The sequence below is a fragment of the Eupeodes corollae genome, chromosome 1 (genome assembly GCF_945859685.1).
Source record: "Eupeodes corollae chromosome 1, idEupCoro1.1, whole genome shotgun sequence".
Lineage (NCBI taxonomy): Eukaryota > Metazoa > Arthropoda > Insecta > Diptera > Syrphidae > Eupeodes > Eupeodes corollae.
Genome location: NC_079147.1, coordinates 272,014,594 through 272,032,747, shown reverse-complemented (window position 1 = coordinate 272,032,747; position 18,154 = coordinate 272,014,594). Strand labels below are relative to the sequence as shown.

The 18,154-nt window shown below is 33.1% G+C and overlaps 2 protein-coding genes across 2 annotated transcripts; one reads left to right on the top strand and one right to left on the bottom strand.

The window, feature by feature from the left end:
* Window positions 1-6,600: 6,600 nt before the first annotated feature.
* On the bottom strand, window positions 6,601-9,101 carry LOC129942249 (uncharacterized). The gene is made up of 3 exons (XM_056051104.1): window positions 8,890-9,101; window positions 8,127-8,682; window positions 6,601-8,068 (listed from the first exon to the last, which is right to left on the bottom strand). The coding sequence occupies exons 1-3, from the start codon at window positions 8,940-8,942 to the stop codon at window positions 6,704-6,706; spliced, it is 1,974 nt and encodes a 657-aa protein (XP_055907079.1). The 5' UTR covers window positions 8,943-9,101; the 3' UTR covers window positions 6,601-6,703.
* A 3,833-nt stretch (window positions 9,102-12,934) lies between these two features.
* Window positions 12,935-13,549, top strand: LOC129954216 (uncharacterized). Its single transcript, XM_056067972.1, has 2 exons — window positions 12,935-13,143; window positions 13,208-13,549. Exons 1-2 carry the CDS (start codon window positions 13,050-13,052, stop codon window positions 13,426-13,428), a joined length of 315 nt encoding a protein of 104 aa, XP_055923947.1. The 5' UTR covers window positions 12,935-13,049; the 3' UTR covers window positions 13,429-13,549.
* Window positions 13,550-18,154: the final 4,605 nt, after the last annotated feature.

Below are 18,154 nucleotides of genomic sequence, written 5' to 3'. Positions count from 1 at the left end.
TATTTTCCCGTGATAATTTTAAATAATAAACAAATTGAGTTTGTCGATTCAGCCAAAAACTTAGGTTTAATGTTTACAAAAACGCTTTCTTGGAATTACCACATAAGATTGACAATAGGTCGTGTTTACGGAGGCCTTCGTCTACTTTGGACAAATCATAAAATAACACCACTCAAAACTCGTATGATACTGGCTAAAACATTGCTCGTGCATATAATGCTCTACTGCATAATTGTGATTATGAGCATAAGCGCAAACTTAATGTTGCTTACAACAGTATTGCCAGATACATTTTTGGATAAAAAAGATACGATCGAGTTTATAATTTCTCAAGGTCTATCTATGGCCTTACTCTTGAAAACCTTTTCAAGTTTAAATCACTTGTAATGCTAAATAACGTTATACAAACGCGCCAACCACCTTACCTTTATGATAGGATACGTTACTCACATTCTACTAGAACATTAAATATTGTACCCATACGTTACACGTTCTTAGTATCAGAACTCCAATTTTTCATAGCTGCGATTCGTCTGTGGAACTGTCTTCCTCGATCTTTAAGAATGATAAACTGTACTAAGCTCTTTCGAATTAAAATTGAGGAGTATTTGCAAACCTTAAGGTAGTGATGATTTGAGTCCTTATTTTTTTTCTGTTAGTTATAAAGTATTATTTTTTGATTTTTATTTTATTTTAATTTATTTTATTTTATTTTGTATTAATTTATATTAAACTTTTTTTTTAAACTTTTCACATACATGCAATTTAATTTAATTTTCATTTTGAAAATTCACTAACAAATTTACACAACACATAATATAATAATTAAGTTTATACTATTTTAAAAGATAATGTATCTTACAGTATAACCTGTTCAATAAAATATATGAATATGAAAATATGAATATGAATAAAACAGAAGGAATATGAAATGCTTTATTGATGAGCGTTTATAGCAATAAGTACATGTACGTTATTAAATGTTGTTTTCTTTCGATCATAACATCGAGCTTCGCGCCTCAGACAGTTTGTTTATTGTTGCTTTCATCAGTAAATATTGAAGAAACACCAACAGTAAAACGAAATGGAATTTGTTTTGGTTTTTGGCAGTCAGCTGTTCAGTAAAATGACATTTCATCATTTAAAAAATTAAAATGGATTTATAAATTTAATAAAACTTTAAATGCATTCTTTCTTTTTGAAAAAAATACTTGAAAGAATTTGGTGTAGAGTGGTACAAAAAATTCAGTCCAAAAAATTTGTTCCTCTTGTATATTCATGTTAACTCTATGAAAATCGGCATCGGTTTGACCAAAATTCAATACACACCACACAAACATGTTTGTGCAGGCACGGAAAATTCTAAATTTTCTGATTTTGTTCAAAAAGCTTGCGCAAACACGCATCATCGCTACACACTACTCAAACAGTTTGCACAAACATTTTTACAACAACAAAATAAATTTGTTTGCTCAAACAGTGTGTATGGGCCCTACAACTATCAATTGAAGTCAAATTACCTATGTCAAAATGACAATGATCGCATTCACAAAGCTAGTGGCTACGTAGTCAAGGGATCCTGATTGGCTAAATCTAACTACAAAAGTAGTTGAAATTTCCCCTCAGACGTAGTGTAAAAATTTTGGCTACAAAGTTAGTGCACACTGGTTTTGACGTTTCACAATCAGCTGCTCGGTAAGGACGTAAGAATACAAAATGAAATAAACCTCTCGGTATTAAAAATAAATATAAATCAATTATATTATATCTTCTATTTGGTTTCATTGAATTTAAAAACAAAAAAAAACAACTATTTAAAGGTCTGAAACACAAATGTTTCTTATTTTATATATTTGTATTTGTCATTAATATGACAGTTCCGGATTGACTACCTTTGTAGTGCAATTTTGCATTCACAAAGCTAGTTAAATTTTGACTACGTAGCCACTAGCTTTGTGAATGCGCCCAATCAATCATGTTTTTCATTCAACTGAAAGCTGAACTTTATTAATCTGTGAGTGATGTGTTACCTATACAATAGGGTTACTTGTCAAATTGAAAAAGGAATTAGTATTATTTCCTTAAATTACGAAATACATGTCGAAATGCAATTGTAGCTTGCATAAGGATTGTTTTGTAAACAATTATGTTTTCGGTAGTTTTAGCACGATGAACCGAAGGTAGAGGTCAGTGAAGTAAAATTTCGAGTTTGAAGTTTATGACACTTGAAAAACTAACTGGTTGCCTTGGTCAAAATTTACGTTTAAAGAATGCAGTTGACTACAAATGAAGTCCCTTATGTTGTCTGAACCTGGCCACTAACAAGATTTTCAGTCTTGATGCAGGTGCCATTTATGAAAAATGGCAAGGTAGGAATTTAATAAGCTTATTATATTTTGTCGTTGCAGTTCCACATCCGAAAAAGAGGGATGTGACTCTGAAAGTTGCAGACAGGAGGTCATAAATAAAAATGAGAAAGAGTGTTGGAGATAGAATAGATCCCTGGGAACACCAGCATTTATTGTGTAGCTTTCAGACTTGAATCCATCTAATACTGCCTGTATTAAACGATCCTAAAGGTAATTACTAATCCAAAGAAGGAGGGTTTCATCAAAAGCAAAGCACGTAATTTCGATAAGAGAGCTTGATGCCAAACCCTATCAAATGCTTTTGAAATATCAAGTGCAATAATCTCAATTTCTCCAACCATGAGATCACCAGTAGACCTATTTCTCCGGAAGCCGTAGCGTCTATCATTAAGAAGCTTTCGATATTCGACATATTTCTTGCGCTGATATAGTTAATCAGCTATTTCAATTACCTTGGAAAAAAGGGAAGTAGGTACAATCGGTCGGTAATACGAGGGTAAGGAATATTCGCTTTTTTGGGGATGGGCTAAAAACATGCTGTTTTCCATCCGCTCATAACGAGAACTGAGGGGTAGGACAGATGAAAAAGCTTACGCAATGTTTTTCCCAGTGTTGAAAAATACCATCCGGAAAACTGGTTTTATGTGTGTTAAGATGTTGTGGCCAGAGTTGTCCGACATGGAGTCTCCATTCCTAATATAAGGAAATAATATAAAGAATACCTAAACGGCTGACCAGGAATATGGGCGGAGTAAAACTCCAGTCAATGGTCCTGGTCAGAATAGAAAGAAGTAAATACTAACCTTAGGCAATTGTTGAATCTTGGATTGTTATGTTAATTTTGGTTATTTATTGTTGAATGTTTTTTGAATTTTTTTGTTTTTGTAAGGTTTTGACGGAATATACTAAAGACGTACTGAGAATAAGTTAGAAAGAGTAAGGAATCTTAAATAAGGAAAAGAAAAGTAGAAGAGGATGACGAGGTGAAGCAGCGGGACTGATATATTTCGCGGATTTTGATAAGGACGACAACATGAAGAAAAAGACATTATTTAAATTAAAGTTTCGGCGAAATGGGAAAGACAAGGGAAGGTAGGAATGGAAAAAGGTTCAGAGATAGGCTGGTATGAAGAGAATCGTTTAGGATTATATCGGAGTACAATTGACTAATTGGGCTTAAAAGCAAGGCAATTCTGGCCTACTGTTAAGGGATGGTTATTGAATCCTCCGCGCTCCTAACATATCCTCAATCCTAATCCCTTCTCCTTCCTCAATCTTATTGCCTGCCCTATTGCCTCTCATTTCAAACATCTCTAAGACAACTTACCATATTACAGGTGGAGTCATAACACTCGCTGGCAGCGTGGAGTTAGCGGGGAATTGCCAAGCAAAAAGATAAGCATTCTCAAGAGAGCTAAAATGGAGTATCATTGGAGCGTGGGAATTACTGTGGAAGAGAAAGAATTCTTGATGTTTTTTTTACGGATGACCTTACTGCCTTTGGGACATTGCAGTATTTTTTACCTCAATTTTTGGTCATACAAAAATGTTGTCCGTCGAATATGGGCGTTGGCCTTCCTGGTTTGCTTGTTTAAAATAACAGAAACTTACCCTCTTGACCCTAATAACCTCCTTACTCTCGAATCAAAACATGCTAGATCTTAAGCTTTTTACCCTGTTCGTAATGAAAGTTCTTATTCCTAAGAGAATCAAACTTGTGATCCTGAATAATGACCGTCCCAGTTGGCTTTCTCGTATTGCCAAACGGTTTTTAGGAGCTCTTTTTTTAACTGGAGAGCTTTGGCATGAGAAATTTGAAGATATAATAAAATGGTCAGATGCGCCTAGAGGATATAGAACACTTATAGTGTCAGAGGTAAGAAACAAGTCAAGAGTGTTTTCTGCTTGAACTTCAACGTTCGATATAAATATATACCGCAGTCAATGCTGAGGATATGAAAGAACCACTTCTGCAGACTGTATAATGGCGACAACGAACTGAATTCCGCTGTCAGGCAGGATGATAGATTCAACATAGACGACGAAAGCCAACAATCCCGTCCTCCCGACTTAGACGAAGTAAAGATTGCCATATCTAAGCTGAAGTCTAATAAAGCCGCTGGCACCAACTTATCTGTAAGATATGGTCGGAAGAAAGCATGCCCGATGAATGGAACCTCAGTATTGTTTTCCCGATCCTGAAAAAAGGAGACCCTCTAAACTGCAACAACTATAGAGGAATCAGTCTACTTAACATCGCCTATAAAATCTTCTCTGCCGTAATATGTGAACGTCTAAAGCCCATCGTCAACAAACTGATAGGTCCTTATCAGTGTGGTTTTAGACCAGGAAAGTCCACAGTTGATCAAATATTCACATTACGGCAGATCCTGGAAAAAACTCAAGAACACCAAATAGACACCCACCATCTTTTTATCGATTTTAAGGCCGCATATGACAGCATCTACAGGGACGAGCTGTATAGAGCCATGTCTAGTTTTGGCACCCCTGCCAAACTCGTCCGTTTGTGCAGGATGGCCATGGAGAATTCACGCTGCTCCATAAAGGTTGGAAACAACTTAACAGAACCTTTCGATGTCAAAAAAGGTTTTAGACAAGGTGATGCGCTGTCATGTGATTTTTTTAACATCGTGCTTGAAAGAATAGTGCAGAGCTCACACGTCAACACTTGAGGCACTATCTTTCTAAAGTCTGTCCAATTACTGGCATATGCTGATGACATTGACATAATCGGAAGAACTCAGCGTGATGTCAATGGGGATTTTGTGAGTATTGAGGCAGAGGCGGCAAAAATGGGTTTAATGTTTAATGAGGGCAAACCAAATTACATGCTGTCGTCAAGAAAGGACATACAACACGGATGTATTGGTCAAAACGTCACCATCGACGGACGTAACTTTGAGGTAGTCAAGGACTTCGTCTACCTAGGCTCCGCTGTAAACGCAGAAAACAACACCAGCGCTGAGATCAAACGCAGAATAACTCTTGCTAACCGCTGTTTCTTTGGACTAAGAAAGCAATTGAGTGGTAAAGTCCTCTCTCAAGGGGTCAAAGTGTTGCTATATAAGACCCTTATCATCCCCGTCCTGCTATACGGTGGACTATGGCAAAAGCGGATGAAAGCACCTTGGGTCGCTTCGAGAGAAAAGTTCTTCTCGTATGCATCGAAGGGGATTGGAGGAGAAGATGGAACGACGTGCTGTACGGGCTGTACAGCGACGTAGACTTATCCAGAAGGGTAAAAGTCCAACGACTAATATGGCTGGGTCATGTAGAGCGCATGGAAACCAATGCTCCGGCCCGGAAGGTCTTCGAATCCACACCCACAGGACAGCGCAGTAGAGGAAGACCGCGGATCAGGTGGCGCTCACAAGTGAAAGGTGACCTCACCCAACTTGGAGCGCGAAACGGGAGACATCTAGCTAGGGACCGAGCTATATGGAGAAGTTTGTTGGGTGAGGCTCTAGTTCACACAGGACTGTAGCGGCACCTTAAGTAAGTAAGTAAGTATTTGTTTGGGTCATTCTTGTTGTTTTTCAACAAAAACTCCACCAACAGAAAAATAACAGCACCGGATCAAACCCTAACAAATATCCCCAGACTGCTATTTTGATTCTTTAACGATCTTTTGGTCTCCATAGTCCTGCGCAGCTGACGTAGTATCTCTCCATTCGCTTGCCATATTCTTCGTTTTCACAGATTAAAACATTGCAACAACTTTTTTTTAAATATCTCTTCGTTTTTCCTTTGATTTTGGTCTTCACTTGGCTTTTAAGTTTGTGCATTTAAATCTCATAAAATTCAAATTTTAAAGTTAGAAAATGTTTGTATGCCAACAAACAAAGCTGCTTACGAAGATGTCAATTAAAAAGATGGGTTCTCAAGAGCACTTAACTAAAATTTAAGCTCTCCAGGTCGAGTTATGGGAATTCAAGAAAGAGCATATTTGACTTCTCCAAAGTTCCTTTTTACTGAGATAATCGAATTAAACCAAGTATTTCAACAAAAAGGGTTTAAAACTTCCTACAACCCCGTGATTTTTGACCACAACACCTTCTTTTCACAACTTTATCAACATAGAATAAAAACCAATAACAAGAAAATTGTTGACAAAGCATTCCTCTCGTCGAGCCATTGCTATTTACAGACTTATACCATCTCCCAAATATTATAAAATACCTTAAAAAACCGACAGTTCTCATGTTTAGTCTTATGGCTTATATTTTTAAATTAATATTTTACAATGATTAAATTAATAATCTAAGTCTTATCTAGGTTTAGTTAAAAACCTTCTACCAGGTTTATAAAATAATTTATTTTATCCTTTGCCTTTTTGAACCTATAAGCACCAATGGCGGGGGTTCTGAAAGCACAGGCAGGATTCTCTTGTTTTGAAGCTTCTTAACGTGCGGCAAAAAAACTAAAGGCGGAGGACTGGCAAGATCTCTCGCCGTCATAATACTACTGTGCGTGGTTGGGATTTCAGCATCTGTATTTTTCGTCGACGAAGATTCTATCGCTGGTTGAGATGAGGATGTTTGTGGTTGCAGGACTTGTTCATTACTGCCGGATCCATCTCCGGTGCAGCTTTTCATGCTCGAACACTGAGCAAAACAACTGGGATAAATATTCCCCGCACCATCATCGCTTATCACAATATCCCCACAATTATACGAATCCTGTGGAATGTGTGACGTCGGAATGAATTCGGATGCAGGTGAATTCGACTCTGGGGCTGAGTTTGCGATGTTTTTTTCCGAACCTGAATTTGCAAGCTGCAGAGTGCTGGAATCTATCATTGCCCAACTCTTTAGGTTAGGCGATTGAGAAACCGAGTTAACTGAGACGTTACCAGTTTTTGGAAATGTTGCCATTGTGTAATTACGGTCTTTGATATTCGACAAGTTTTCCAGGTACATAGAATCAGTAATGCAATGACTGCTGAGTTGCAAGAACTGTAGGGGGTTTCGCAAGTGAACTGGAGTTTTTATCCACAGTTGTGTGGCGCTTTCTACAATTTTCTCAGCGACCATTTCATTGCGTTTCTGTCTTATAGCTGAAGTTAAATTCTTCGACTTTGAAGTCTTACCATGTTTTCGTTTAAGATTCACATACAACTTGGTCGCGAGCTGACGAATAGAATCTAAAATCGTCCAAATAACTGGATTCTGACCTATTCGATCGGTTAGGTCTTTGTTGAACACCTTTATGTGATTTGATGCTATGCGATTTGTTCCGAAGATGGACATCTTCTCCGTCCCAACTGCCCGCAGCCAAGTGTTCTCTACATAGTCGCAGAGATTTGAAAGTCCACTCGAAAAAATACTCTTCTCTCTCATCCATTTGCGAAGTGCTTCTAATCCGGGGACCATGTATTCTGGAGGGAGTAGAGGTAAGACGAGTAACATCCTCAAGGCACTAGCTCCCACACCTTTTGCAGTTTCACGTTGCAAGCCTAGATGCTTCATTTTGTTGAGAACCGAATCGGTATACTGGTACCAGGAACCTTTGATAATCGCTTCGGGGAAAGTAAACGCCAACTCCGATTGGACAACGTTATCAAAGTCCGAGACTATGATATTCGGGGTGACTTTAAGTTCTTGTCGAATGTACGAGAAAATTGCCGCATAAGCTGACTTCGTTTTCGCGGTAATCATACAATAAATTATCGGAGCCGTCTGGAAATAGCAAAAACGGTTCAGCGAAATAGCTTTAATCAAATCATTGATCACTTACCATATGCCCATTCACAGCATGGAACGTAATAAGAAAGTAATCCGGTTGATTGGGGCAAACGAACTCGAAGGACCCGTCCATATGGATTTCGTCAATCCGGGGAAGCAGTTCGAATGTTTTCTTATGCATAAATATCATGCAAGTTGCGTCGGGTAGACTGATTGTTTTCTGGTAGATACGTTCCTTCTGCGAGCCACTATTCACTTGCAGGAAGTCTTTTCCCCCATCAAGGATGCTAACGATGTCGGCGATTTTGGTCGCCGATTCTTTGGGCAGTTGTTTTCGCCGTGCCTTCCGCATTGCACTTTCGGCCGATGTGAACGGGTAGAGCAGAGCAGCATCGGCATGCCGATTAGTTGCTTCATCACAGTAAATCACATTCAAGTCAGTCGTTTCATCGGTTGCTCTTTGAGTGAGTACCTTGCGGAATGCATCGACCGATAGCTGATTGGGGGCAGGGGCATGATCGTGCTCGACAATGATTTTTGTTTTGCCATTTTCGTTGGTGAGACGACCTGGACACTTGGTGCTCTTGTGTCGATGGCAGCGATAATAGCTAAATAAACAAAACGAGATACATTTATCTTTATATTCTGAAAATTGGACGCCTGTCAAGAGGATGGTGGAAACTTGAACTTATAAAACAAATGACTGAAAGAGGAGTAACAAACTAAATTGGACAGGAGAGAGTGAAGCAAACTTAAAATTAATTGAATTAAGAATTAAATTTAATAAAAATACACAAAAGAAATTTAAAACCTACCTCACAGAACCAGTTTTGTAGGCGAGCCAGTATTTGTGTCCATCGACATACATTATTCAAAGATCTCGTCCTATATATTTGTAGTGGATTTTGCACTTGATGTTTCACCAAACTATAATATAGCCATTTAAATTTTGTATTCATATAAAATACAAATAAAATCAACAAAAATCTCTTTATTATTGTTGCTTCAGAAAATCTATTTCTGTTTTTGTTATGACAGTTTGTGAATTGACAGGTTAAAGTTGGAAGCACGTTACGTAAAGTGAATCTAGAGATGTGTAAATAAGTGAGTGAGGGATTTCTTAACGTTAAGATATTTTCGTATCGATATTCTCAAATTTCAGTTATCGGGAAAATGTTGTTCAGAAATACAAAAAATCGAATAAAAGTGAATGAAGATTCTAATTTCTGTTTTGGTTTGGAATTTTTCAACACATGTACACATTTGTAAACTGACGCTGCACATCATTCTAGTTCATTTTCTCAATTTGGCTCAACTTTCCATAACCGCAGCACGAATTTCGACTCGCGGTTTTTTTTTATTCGATAGATATGTGCAAATAAATAATAACTATAGCAATTTTAGAGCGAGGAAACATTTATTTCTATTTTTAATTAATTTTTAAAGTTCACTTTTTTCCATACAAAACACTCAAAAATGGTTGATTTTGACATTTCTTCCCTGTTTTTTGTTCAGTGTTGCCATACTTGTTTTTTTTTCTTTGTAATTTCTTTTATTTTAGTGCTCAAATGGAAAAGTACTTTGCATATACCCAAACTCGCACCCATCCCAAATCCTATAGTGACCCCAAGCAGGGGGGTTGCAGGGGGGCAGTATGCCCCCCCCTACATACCTAGCTATTAGTACGCCGTGCTATCAATTAAAAAAAACTTGTTTTAGGCTCAAAAAATGCAATACAAAAAAGTAGTGTTAAGTCCGAAAAAGAAAATATTTTTTTTTATGACTTAAAGTTGTTTCCTCGCCCTAATATTTAAAACATGTTCTATTGAGACCCCTATCTAACTGTAAAAAAAAATCAGAAGGAAATTCGTGCTGCGGTAATGGAAAGTCGCCCCCTTAATTTCTGATACTTTCAACTTTTTCAAATGTTCAAATGTGTTCGATTAAAAAGTAATAGCTGAATCACAATCAAGCTTCAGCTTCGTCTGCGTTACGGTGGGCCTGCTTCGAGGTTACATTTCTATTATCTTATCCCTCCAAAAAGCAAATATTTTGTTTGTTGACATTTTTTTACAACTATTGAGCTGTTAGACAAAGCAAATGTTCAGATTATTGAACAGAGTTTCCGTTTGGAGTCACATTACGTTCTTTTCCTTACGATTATCAAAAGATACCTGAGGTACCGGCAATATTTTTTTCTTAAACGTTTTCCAATGGGAAAAGTATTGATGACGAATTGATTCGTTTTGAATTCGTCTTTTGAGACGAATCTACACAGATTTTCACACTCATTTTAACACATACTAAAAACTTGACAGTTTTGCAAACGTCAAATGAAATTATTGTTTGTGGAAAAATAATTGAAGAGAATTCAACTTCGTTCTGTTGTAGGTAATTATAAATAATTAATTTTCTCAAGTAATATTGCTGTCGCGATAGTGTTGCGATGAGCCGCGCACCTTAGCTCGTCGTCATGACTAACAATTACACGTCTCGCGCTCGGCGTTGATGAATATTATGCATAAAACTTTGTATTTACACCACGCTTAAAAGATTGACTCAAGAACTAAAGCCTCTTGACAATTTCAATGGTAAGAATAGTAGCGAAAACTGGCAGCAACCGGCACATCATCCTCTGCTCCTTTTGGGGAATGATAATTAAAAAGTGTTTGTCAAAAAATCGATGCACCCACAAAGAATGACTGTTTGCTGCAGTTTATGGGCTGGCGGCGTCATTGGGCCGTATTTTTTCCAAAATGAAGCCGGTCAGGCAGTTACTGTGAATGTTGTTTACTATTGTGAGATGATAACGAACTTTTCATGGCCCAACCTTGAAGATTTGGATGTGGACGATATATTGCTTCAACAGGACGGTCCTGCTTGCCAAACAGGTAACGAAACAATGGCTGTTTTGAGCAACAATTTCAATGGCCATATTATCTCACGTGGTGGTGATATCAATTGGCCACCACGATCATGTGATTTGACAACGTTGGACTTAAAAGAATAGGTGTACGTCGATAAGCCACCAACAATCCAAGATCTAAAGAATAACATAATTCAGCACATTACTAGCTTAGAACCTCAATTATGCCTCAGCGTCATTGAAAACTTGGAGGTGTGGCGCTGATATCGCGGTGTCCATTTGGTCGATATTTTTTTCAATACATATTTGAATCATACCAAATAATAATTTTCTAACAATTTGTGTTTTATTCAAAATTAACATCAGCCCTTGAAATCCATCACCCTTTAGAGAAATTAACTATCAAGGGTTTTACCTATGGCTATGTAGAGCTGTTTTAAGTGCTTTATGAACTCCTAAAACCTTGAAAATCGGAAGTTATTTTCAAAAAACTGATATTTTTAACATAAACTATTTTTTTGGATCAATATTGAAATATATATTACAGTTTTAAGAGAAGTGTTTCTATACTTATTTAATTTAACTTTCCTGCTTTGTTTGATACAGTTCCAATTTTATAATTAAAATTTTCTTAAATTGCATTGAACTGAGTTGTTATTCATAAATATCGAACAGTAATCTGGTAACTAAGGTTTTTAAAATCTTTTGATTGTGAGCTTGGTATATAAATATGTTATAAGTTTCTTCTTATTTTAAGTTTTTTTATGAATTTGATTTTTAAAAGCAGTCGAAAATAATTACAGATTTTTAAGGTCAACGAAAGCTTTAAAATTCCAAAAATGATCTTTAAATGTTTTTCTAGTTTTACACGATGTTTACCTAATTTTATTACGTTTGTCATTTAACTATTTATGGCTGATGACCAATTAAAGTTAGTCTTACTGTTCAAATAAATAACTTTTTTAAATAAGCAAGAAACTAAAAATTTATAAAATTTCCCTTTCGAATTTTGGATAAAAGAAGATGGTTAAGCGAAAAAATAAGCTACAATGTGACGCAATTGTTTTTGAAAGTAAAAATACACAAAAGTGTATTAAAATCTTTTCTACTGACGACCTTACAGTCAGCAGCAACTAAGATAAACGTCCTTTATACGATTTCACAAACGTTAAATTTGTATCAAAATTTTAATCCATTGATTGATTCTAATGTTGCAGTTTAGTAAACCCGTTGAATAAATTCAATAAGAATTTTTAATAATAAGACTCTTACATAAATAATACATTAATTTGTGGATTAAAATTTAATTTATTTTTTATTTGTGCACACAAAAGTCCGTATACACATTAAATATTGGTACTTCGGAAGAATGAAGAATAAATCTGCATAATGCATAAAAGTAGAGTGAGACAAATATATATGTCAAAACCTGAAAGTGTAGAGAATACACCAGTGGTAATTCCTTTTATTTCCCATAAAATATTATAACATTTTGACAATACAGTGTTGCCACAAGCCTTAACAAAAAAAAAAAACATAAGCTAAGAATATGTAAAAATCTCAATAATGTAAGATAAATATTACAATAATACTTCCATGAACCTGACAGTTTAAAGGAAATTATTAAAAAAGGTGTAAACATAACAAAATTAATAATAACAATAACTTGCAACATTGATGCAGACGAAGATACTATAATAAAAATAAAAATGTTCGTCTATAATTCTCCTACGATTTCCAATAATCTGTATTTTAAAGACATCGGCTGTTTTGAACTTCTCTCTCTATGCAAACAGCGTGATTTCAGTATTTTTCATATTCTTTGTCTGCACACTTAAGAGTGGAGCATGTACATCGCCCATTAGGGTGAATACAAAATTGGCAGAGTATATCATTGATATTTTTTAATTTTGTTGCATTGAATACACTCAATGAAATCTGATGTGAACTCCACACTAAACATGTCATAATTATTTCAAATGGCAACGCCTTTGAATTTGTGTTGTCAAATCCATAAGTCAAAACAACATCAAAATTTTAACGTGCTTCGTTCACAGATTTCTTTATTTAATTATTTAAAACCAAAAACAACATAATAATAATTAAAATATGGCTCAGGGCAAATTTAAAAAAGCAAAATTGCCAGCAGCTATCCAAAAGAAACAAAATAAAAAGAATTCTCCAGCATTTACAAGACGATCAAGTAAAGAAAATGATGCGTAGTTTAAACAAAACAAAAATAAAATAAAACATTTTTCTTTATATAGATGCTCCAATTCAACCAAAGAAGAACAAATTCAATGAAAATCAAAAAATTAAACATGTCATCACAAAGAATGTAAATAAATCTGTTGAACATGAACTAAGAGGACGAGCCACCGAGGGAAATATCAATTTAAGTAAAGCCCAAGAAGCAGTAGCCAAGCATCATCAATCTCTTCCCAGCACCAGCACAGTTAGTAGTAGCGCTGCTCCAAGTGAAGCGTAGTATGTTGATAAATAATTACTTAAGCAGACAACCTTTAAATTGATTTAAACAATTATGTACCTTCCTATGTATATTTTATAGGAAAATATGAAATAAAATGTTTTAAAATTGAGTATATCTATTCACTTTTTTTAATTCTTTAGCTCCCAAGGATTTTAAGTCGTACCTACATAAAAATTAATTTATTTTACTAACCACAGTTTTTGAACCAATGTTCTAACTTCAAATTCATTTAATAGCGATATATATCAATCATTCGGTGTTTTTAGACTTTATAGGTATTAAATTAAAAATTGTGTGCGTATTCAATTTGTTGAATTGAATTGGACAATTTGAGTTTCCATACGACGAATCTGAATAAAAGGCCTTGATATATATTAATCTTAAAAAGAAAGAAGTTAATATCTAATAGTGTCTCTTGCCTATGAACGAAATGAAGAATTCTTTGAGGTTGGCAGGGTGAATAGGACTTCCGAAGTCGTTGTACGTGTCGTCTTTAGGTTTCCAATGCATATTGATTCTTTCCTTTAAATAACAAGAATACAATAATATGGTTATAATTTCTATGCAAATTCTTTCATTTATTTTCTTTAAAAACATCGCCAAATATAGGTGACAACCCAAATTCAAAATTTAGTTTTTTAAATTTGGGATTTACTATTTTTGTTTTGTATTTCTATTCGTATTAATATAGATTTCATTTGTTTGTTGTATTTCTTAACTGTTTTTTTTTTATTTATTGTGATAATTGTCATTTTACATGATTTTCCAAAATTCTTAATAATTGTTGTACTTAAAAGATTTCCGCAATAGAAATTAAATAAAAATCTTCTTCTATCTCATATTAGTTCTTATTTGTTTTGTTTTTAATTTATTAATTTATCTAAACTAAATTGATTTTTTTTTTGTTGTTTAAAGTGAAAGTTAATTTGGTTCGTATATGTATATAACTTTATACCATTTATTTTGTATTCATTTCTTTTTTTGTTTATCAATAATAATTATTATAATTTTCATCTCTTCTTTTTATTTTTTAACTGAAACAAACAAATATCTACTTTACATATTATTTTCTTAAACATTTTATATTTTATTTTTTGTTTTAATGTTTTATCACATGCCATTTTTGTTTGAATTGATTTTGTTAAGATGTTTGTTTTGTTTGAGTAAGATATTATATAATATATGTAATTATAGTACATTTTTATGTACTTATAATTTTTATATTTAAAAGTTTACTTTAATTAATAAAAAAATAAAATAAAATAATGATAGAATTAATTTCTAAAATTGTTTCGTTTCATTGTTTTTGTTAAGTTTTGGTTTTTCATATTTTATTATGGCTGATGGATGATAATAATTAATAATTTATTTGTTTTTCTCGTTGATGGGAATAACGATTTTCTGTTTTGATAACTCTGAAGTTGAAAACATAATTTTTGTAAATATTATGAAATGAAGAATTTGGGAATGAGTTAAAGTTTTCAGTTTATGCTTAAATGTTTTTTGAGTTATTTGAAAGTTAAAGTTTTGTACCTGGTCGTGATTCAACTAAAAAGGATTCATTTGAGATATGAACGAAAGTATTTAGAAAACAAATACAAAATGAAAATTGTGTAAAAACAGAAATCGCATTAATAATTAGAGCTTAATGCCATTTTATAAACATTTTAAAAGAACATTGTCCCTAATCCCAGTGTCTTTGAAACGAACTTCAATCAATTCAATCTTCTTTCTTTCTATTAAATAATTTGTTGATGAATTAGAGAAAAGTTAAACTTGAATTTAAAAAAAAAATCATTTTGAAAATGAGTAATAAGCAACAGTTCTCAGGAACCTATTATTTTATTAGCGTCATTGAAACGAACTCTTTTACCAATTCAATCTATTTTTTTTTGTTCTATTTCATCATGTTTTGATATTTCAAAGATAAGTTAGAAAGTAATTTCCAAAAAAGAGTGAGTAGGTATTTACTTTATTATAGATCAGGTTTAAAACGCCTTACTAAACATTTTCAAATTTTAAAGTATCAAGATTTCAAAATGTAGCAATTAAAATCACCTTGAGGCTATATTTGACTTCTAACTAAACTGATTTTCATTTTAATGGGTAAAAGAGTGAAAACGAAGAGCACTCTCAAGGTTCTATTTTATTTGAAGCTACATTTTGCATCTAGGGCTAGGGCATCTGATGCCTAAATAAAACGACGAACGCAGCAACCCCTGCCGAAACGTTGTTAAAGCAAATGTAACCATCTTGTTTCATTGCAAACATTACAGCGACTAAAAAAGCCGTAAGAAAACTATATTTCCACTTATCACAATTAAAACGAAAACGGTGACAGGTGCGATTATTTCCCTGCCAATTTTTCCGTCTTGAGCAAAGTTTGTTGATTACTAACAGACATTTGCGATTTTGAGCACATGCATAGGAAGTAGGCTACATTTGCATTTGGTTTAAGATGTTATGGTTTGTTGCAAATAATGTTTTAATTACTAAAATGATGACCAATCAATATAATAATAATTTTGAGTTTAACACAGCTCCCCTCAATACCAAAGTCTATTAACAAAATGACTCACATGAAATTTAAAATTTTAAATTAATTAAAAAAAAAGGAAAACCAAAACTGAAACCCAGGGTTTGCAATTGAAAATAACCAGAAATGTGTTTCATTATCTTAATTGACCGCAAATTAATATTGCTGATTAATTAATTTTAGTGATAACGAAGAGTAAATAGTAACGGCATCCATTGAAAACTGTTTCAAGATTAACTTTTGATTTTTGGGCCAGTTTTAGATTGTTTGTAATATGTACATAAGTAATTAAAACTCGAATTGTGAATAGCGAATCAGTCCTTCAACACTCAAAGCGAAGATGTTTTGAATTCACGAACTTTGGAGATCCTTTATTTGTGTTTACTTCAATTGGATGAATTTCTGCAAAGGAAATTGAGCTGGGGTGGAATCGGCTAAGGTGATTTTTGATTGTTGACAGTCAAAATAATCGAATTGGTTCTGTGAAAGGTGATAGTCAAATTGATACCTAAAAAGCTGTCACTAGAAATATTTGATAGTCGTTTTCCTACAAATATGTCGTTTCTGAATAGAGCTACCAGACGCTTACAAAAAACGAATGGAAAATTTTGTCAGTTACTCTTTTTAGGTACAAAAACACATTCTTTTGGCCGACGAAGCTTACGTCATTCGAAAAAAACACAAGAAAAGTAAGAATGTTATTTAAACACAGCCAATTTAATACTTTTATTTAGATATTTTATAGAAATCATTTTAAAATTTCACCATAGCAACAATGAATTGTGACAATTATATTCTGAAATTGTTTAATCGAATTGAATTAAATCAGGGGCGGAATCGGCTAAGGTGATTGTTGATAAATGACAATCAAAATAATCCAATTTGATCTATGTACGTAAGTTCATAGTCAAATTGATACCTTAAAAGCTATCACAAAAAAATGTGATCAAAAATTTGATAGTCAACTATCACTTTAGCCGATTCCACCCCTGTATTGACTTTCGAAGTTCACCTTTGCCACAATCATTTTGAGTCGAGCTATTCATAACTTAGGTAGTGATTTCTTTAAATAAATTTAAGAAAACAAATGAAATTCATGGCAATTTTTAAATTGCAGAAAGACTTAACATTTATCAAATTTAGGGATTTTTTTTCAATGGTGGCAATGTACAGAAAGATGGAAAAATGCACGTCCCACAAGTGAACCCAATTAAAACAAAGAAGAAGGAAATAAATAAAATAAAATCAATGCACTATGTGTTGTAGGTTTGAGGTTATATCCAATTAAATAAAATGCAAAGTGGTTTTATGTATAAAAAAATAAAATTTCTTTAAATTTATTTTCCTAATATATTGTGATTAATTTCGTTTCAATGTTTTGTTTTCTTTTTGTTTTGTTTGTTGAAATTTTGGTTGTTTATAATTATAAATATTTTGTTTTTTATTAATTTTAAAAACACAAATTAAAACGATACTAGAAATATTTTATATATGTATTTTTTTTTATAATTAGATTTGTTTTGCTTGTACATATTTATTTATATATATTTCTGTGAAAGCAAAATAAAAATCATTTAAAATGAATGAATGGCGTTCTTTTTGTTTTGTTACTTTGCATCTGAGTTGTTTTGTTTGTTTGTTGTTTTTACATGAAAATCATTTTAATATTTAATAATTAAAAAAGAAAAGAAAATAAGTGCACACGCAATTGGCACACTTTTAACAATATTTAAAATTTTGTTTAAATAAAAAGAAAGAAATGTTACACTGACTGGTAATAATAATAATAATAATAATAATAATGATAATAATTATAACTAATAACGAATAACAAACGCCTATATCGAATTTATGTATGTTTTCACGACACATTTTTATTTTATTATTTAAATTTAAACAATTGATGTAGAGATTTTTTTTCAACAATAATTAAATAGAAATGAAAATGAAGATGAAAACATTTTCTTTCTGTTTGTTTGTTTGTTTGATTTTCTTCTTTTGTTTTTGTTTTCTCTAATAATATAATGAATAATTAATTAGAGTTATATAATATATATATGCATGGTATATGTATAAAGACTTACTAAGAATGTGTGTAATAATGTTTTGTTTGTTTCATTTTTGTTTTTTTTTTTATTTTGTTTTTGTTTAATAATAATAACTAAGAAAGTAAAACATATGATCAAT

Bases quoted from the DNA above. Each gene is read 5' to 3' on its own strand.
- LOC129942249 (XM_056051104.1), bottom strand. From the start codon at position 8,942: ATGTATGTCGATGGACACAAATACTGGCTCGCCTACAAAACTGGTTCT. The intron at 8,683-8,889 runs GTAGGTTTTAAA...TTGTTTATTTAG, and splicing joins TACAAAACTGGTTCTGTGAG to CTATTATCGCTGCCATCGAC. The intron at 8,069-8,126 runs GTAAGTGATCAA...TGCTATTTCCAG, and splicing joins ATGCTGTGAATGGGCATATG to ACGGCTCCGATAATTTATTG.
- LOC129954216 (XM_056067972.1), top strand. From the start codon at position 13,050: ATGGCTCAGGGCAAATTTAAAAAAGCAAAATTGCCAGCAGCTATCCAA. The intron at 13,144-13,207 runs GTAAAGAAAATG...TTCTTTATATAG, and splicing joins AGCATTTACAAGACGATCAA to ATGCTCCAATTCAACCAAAG.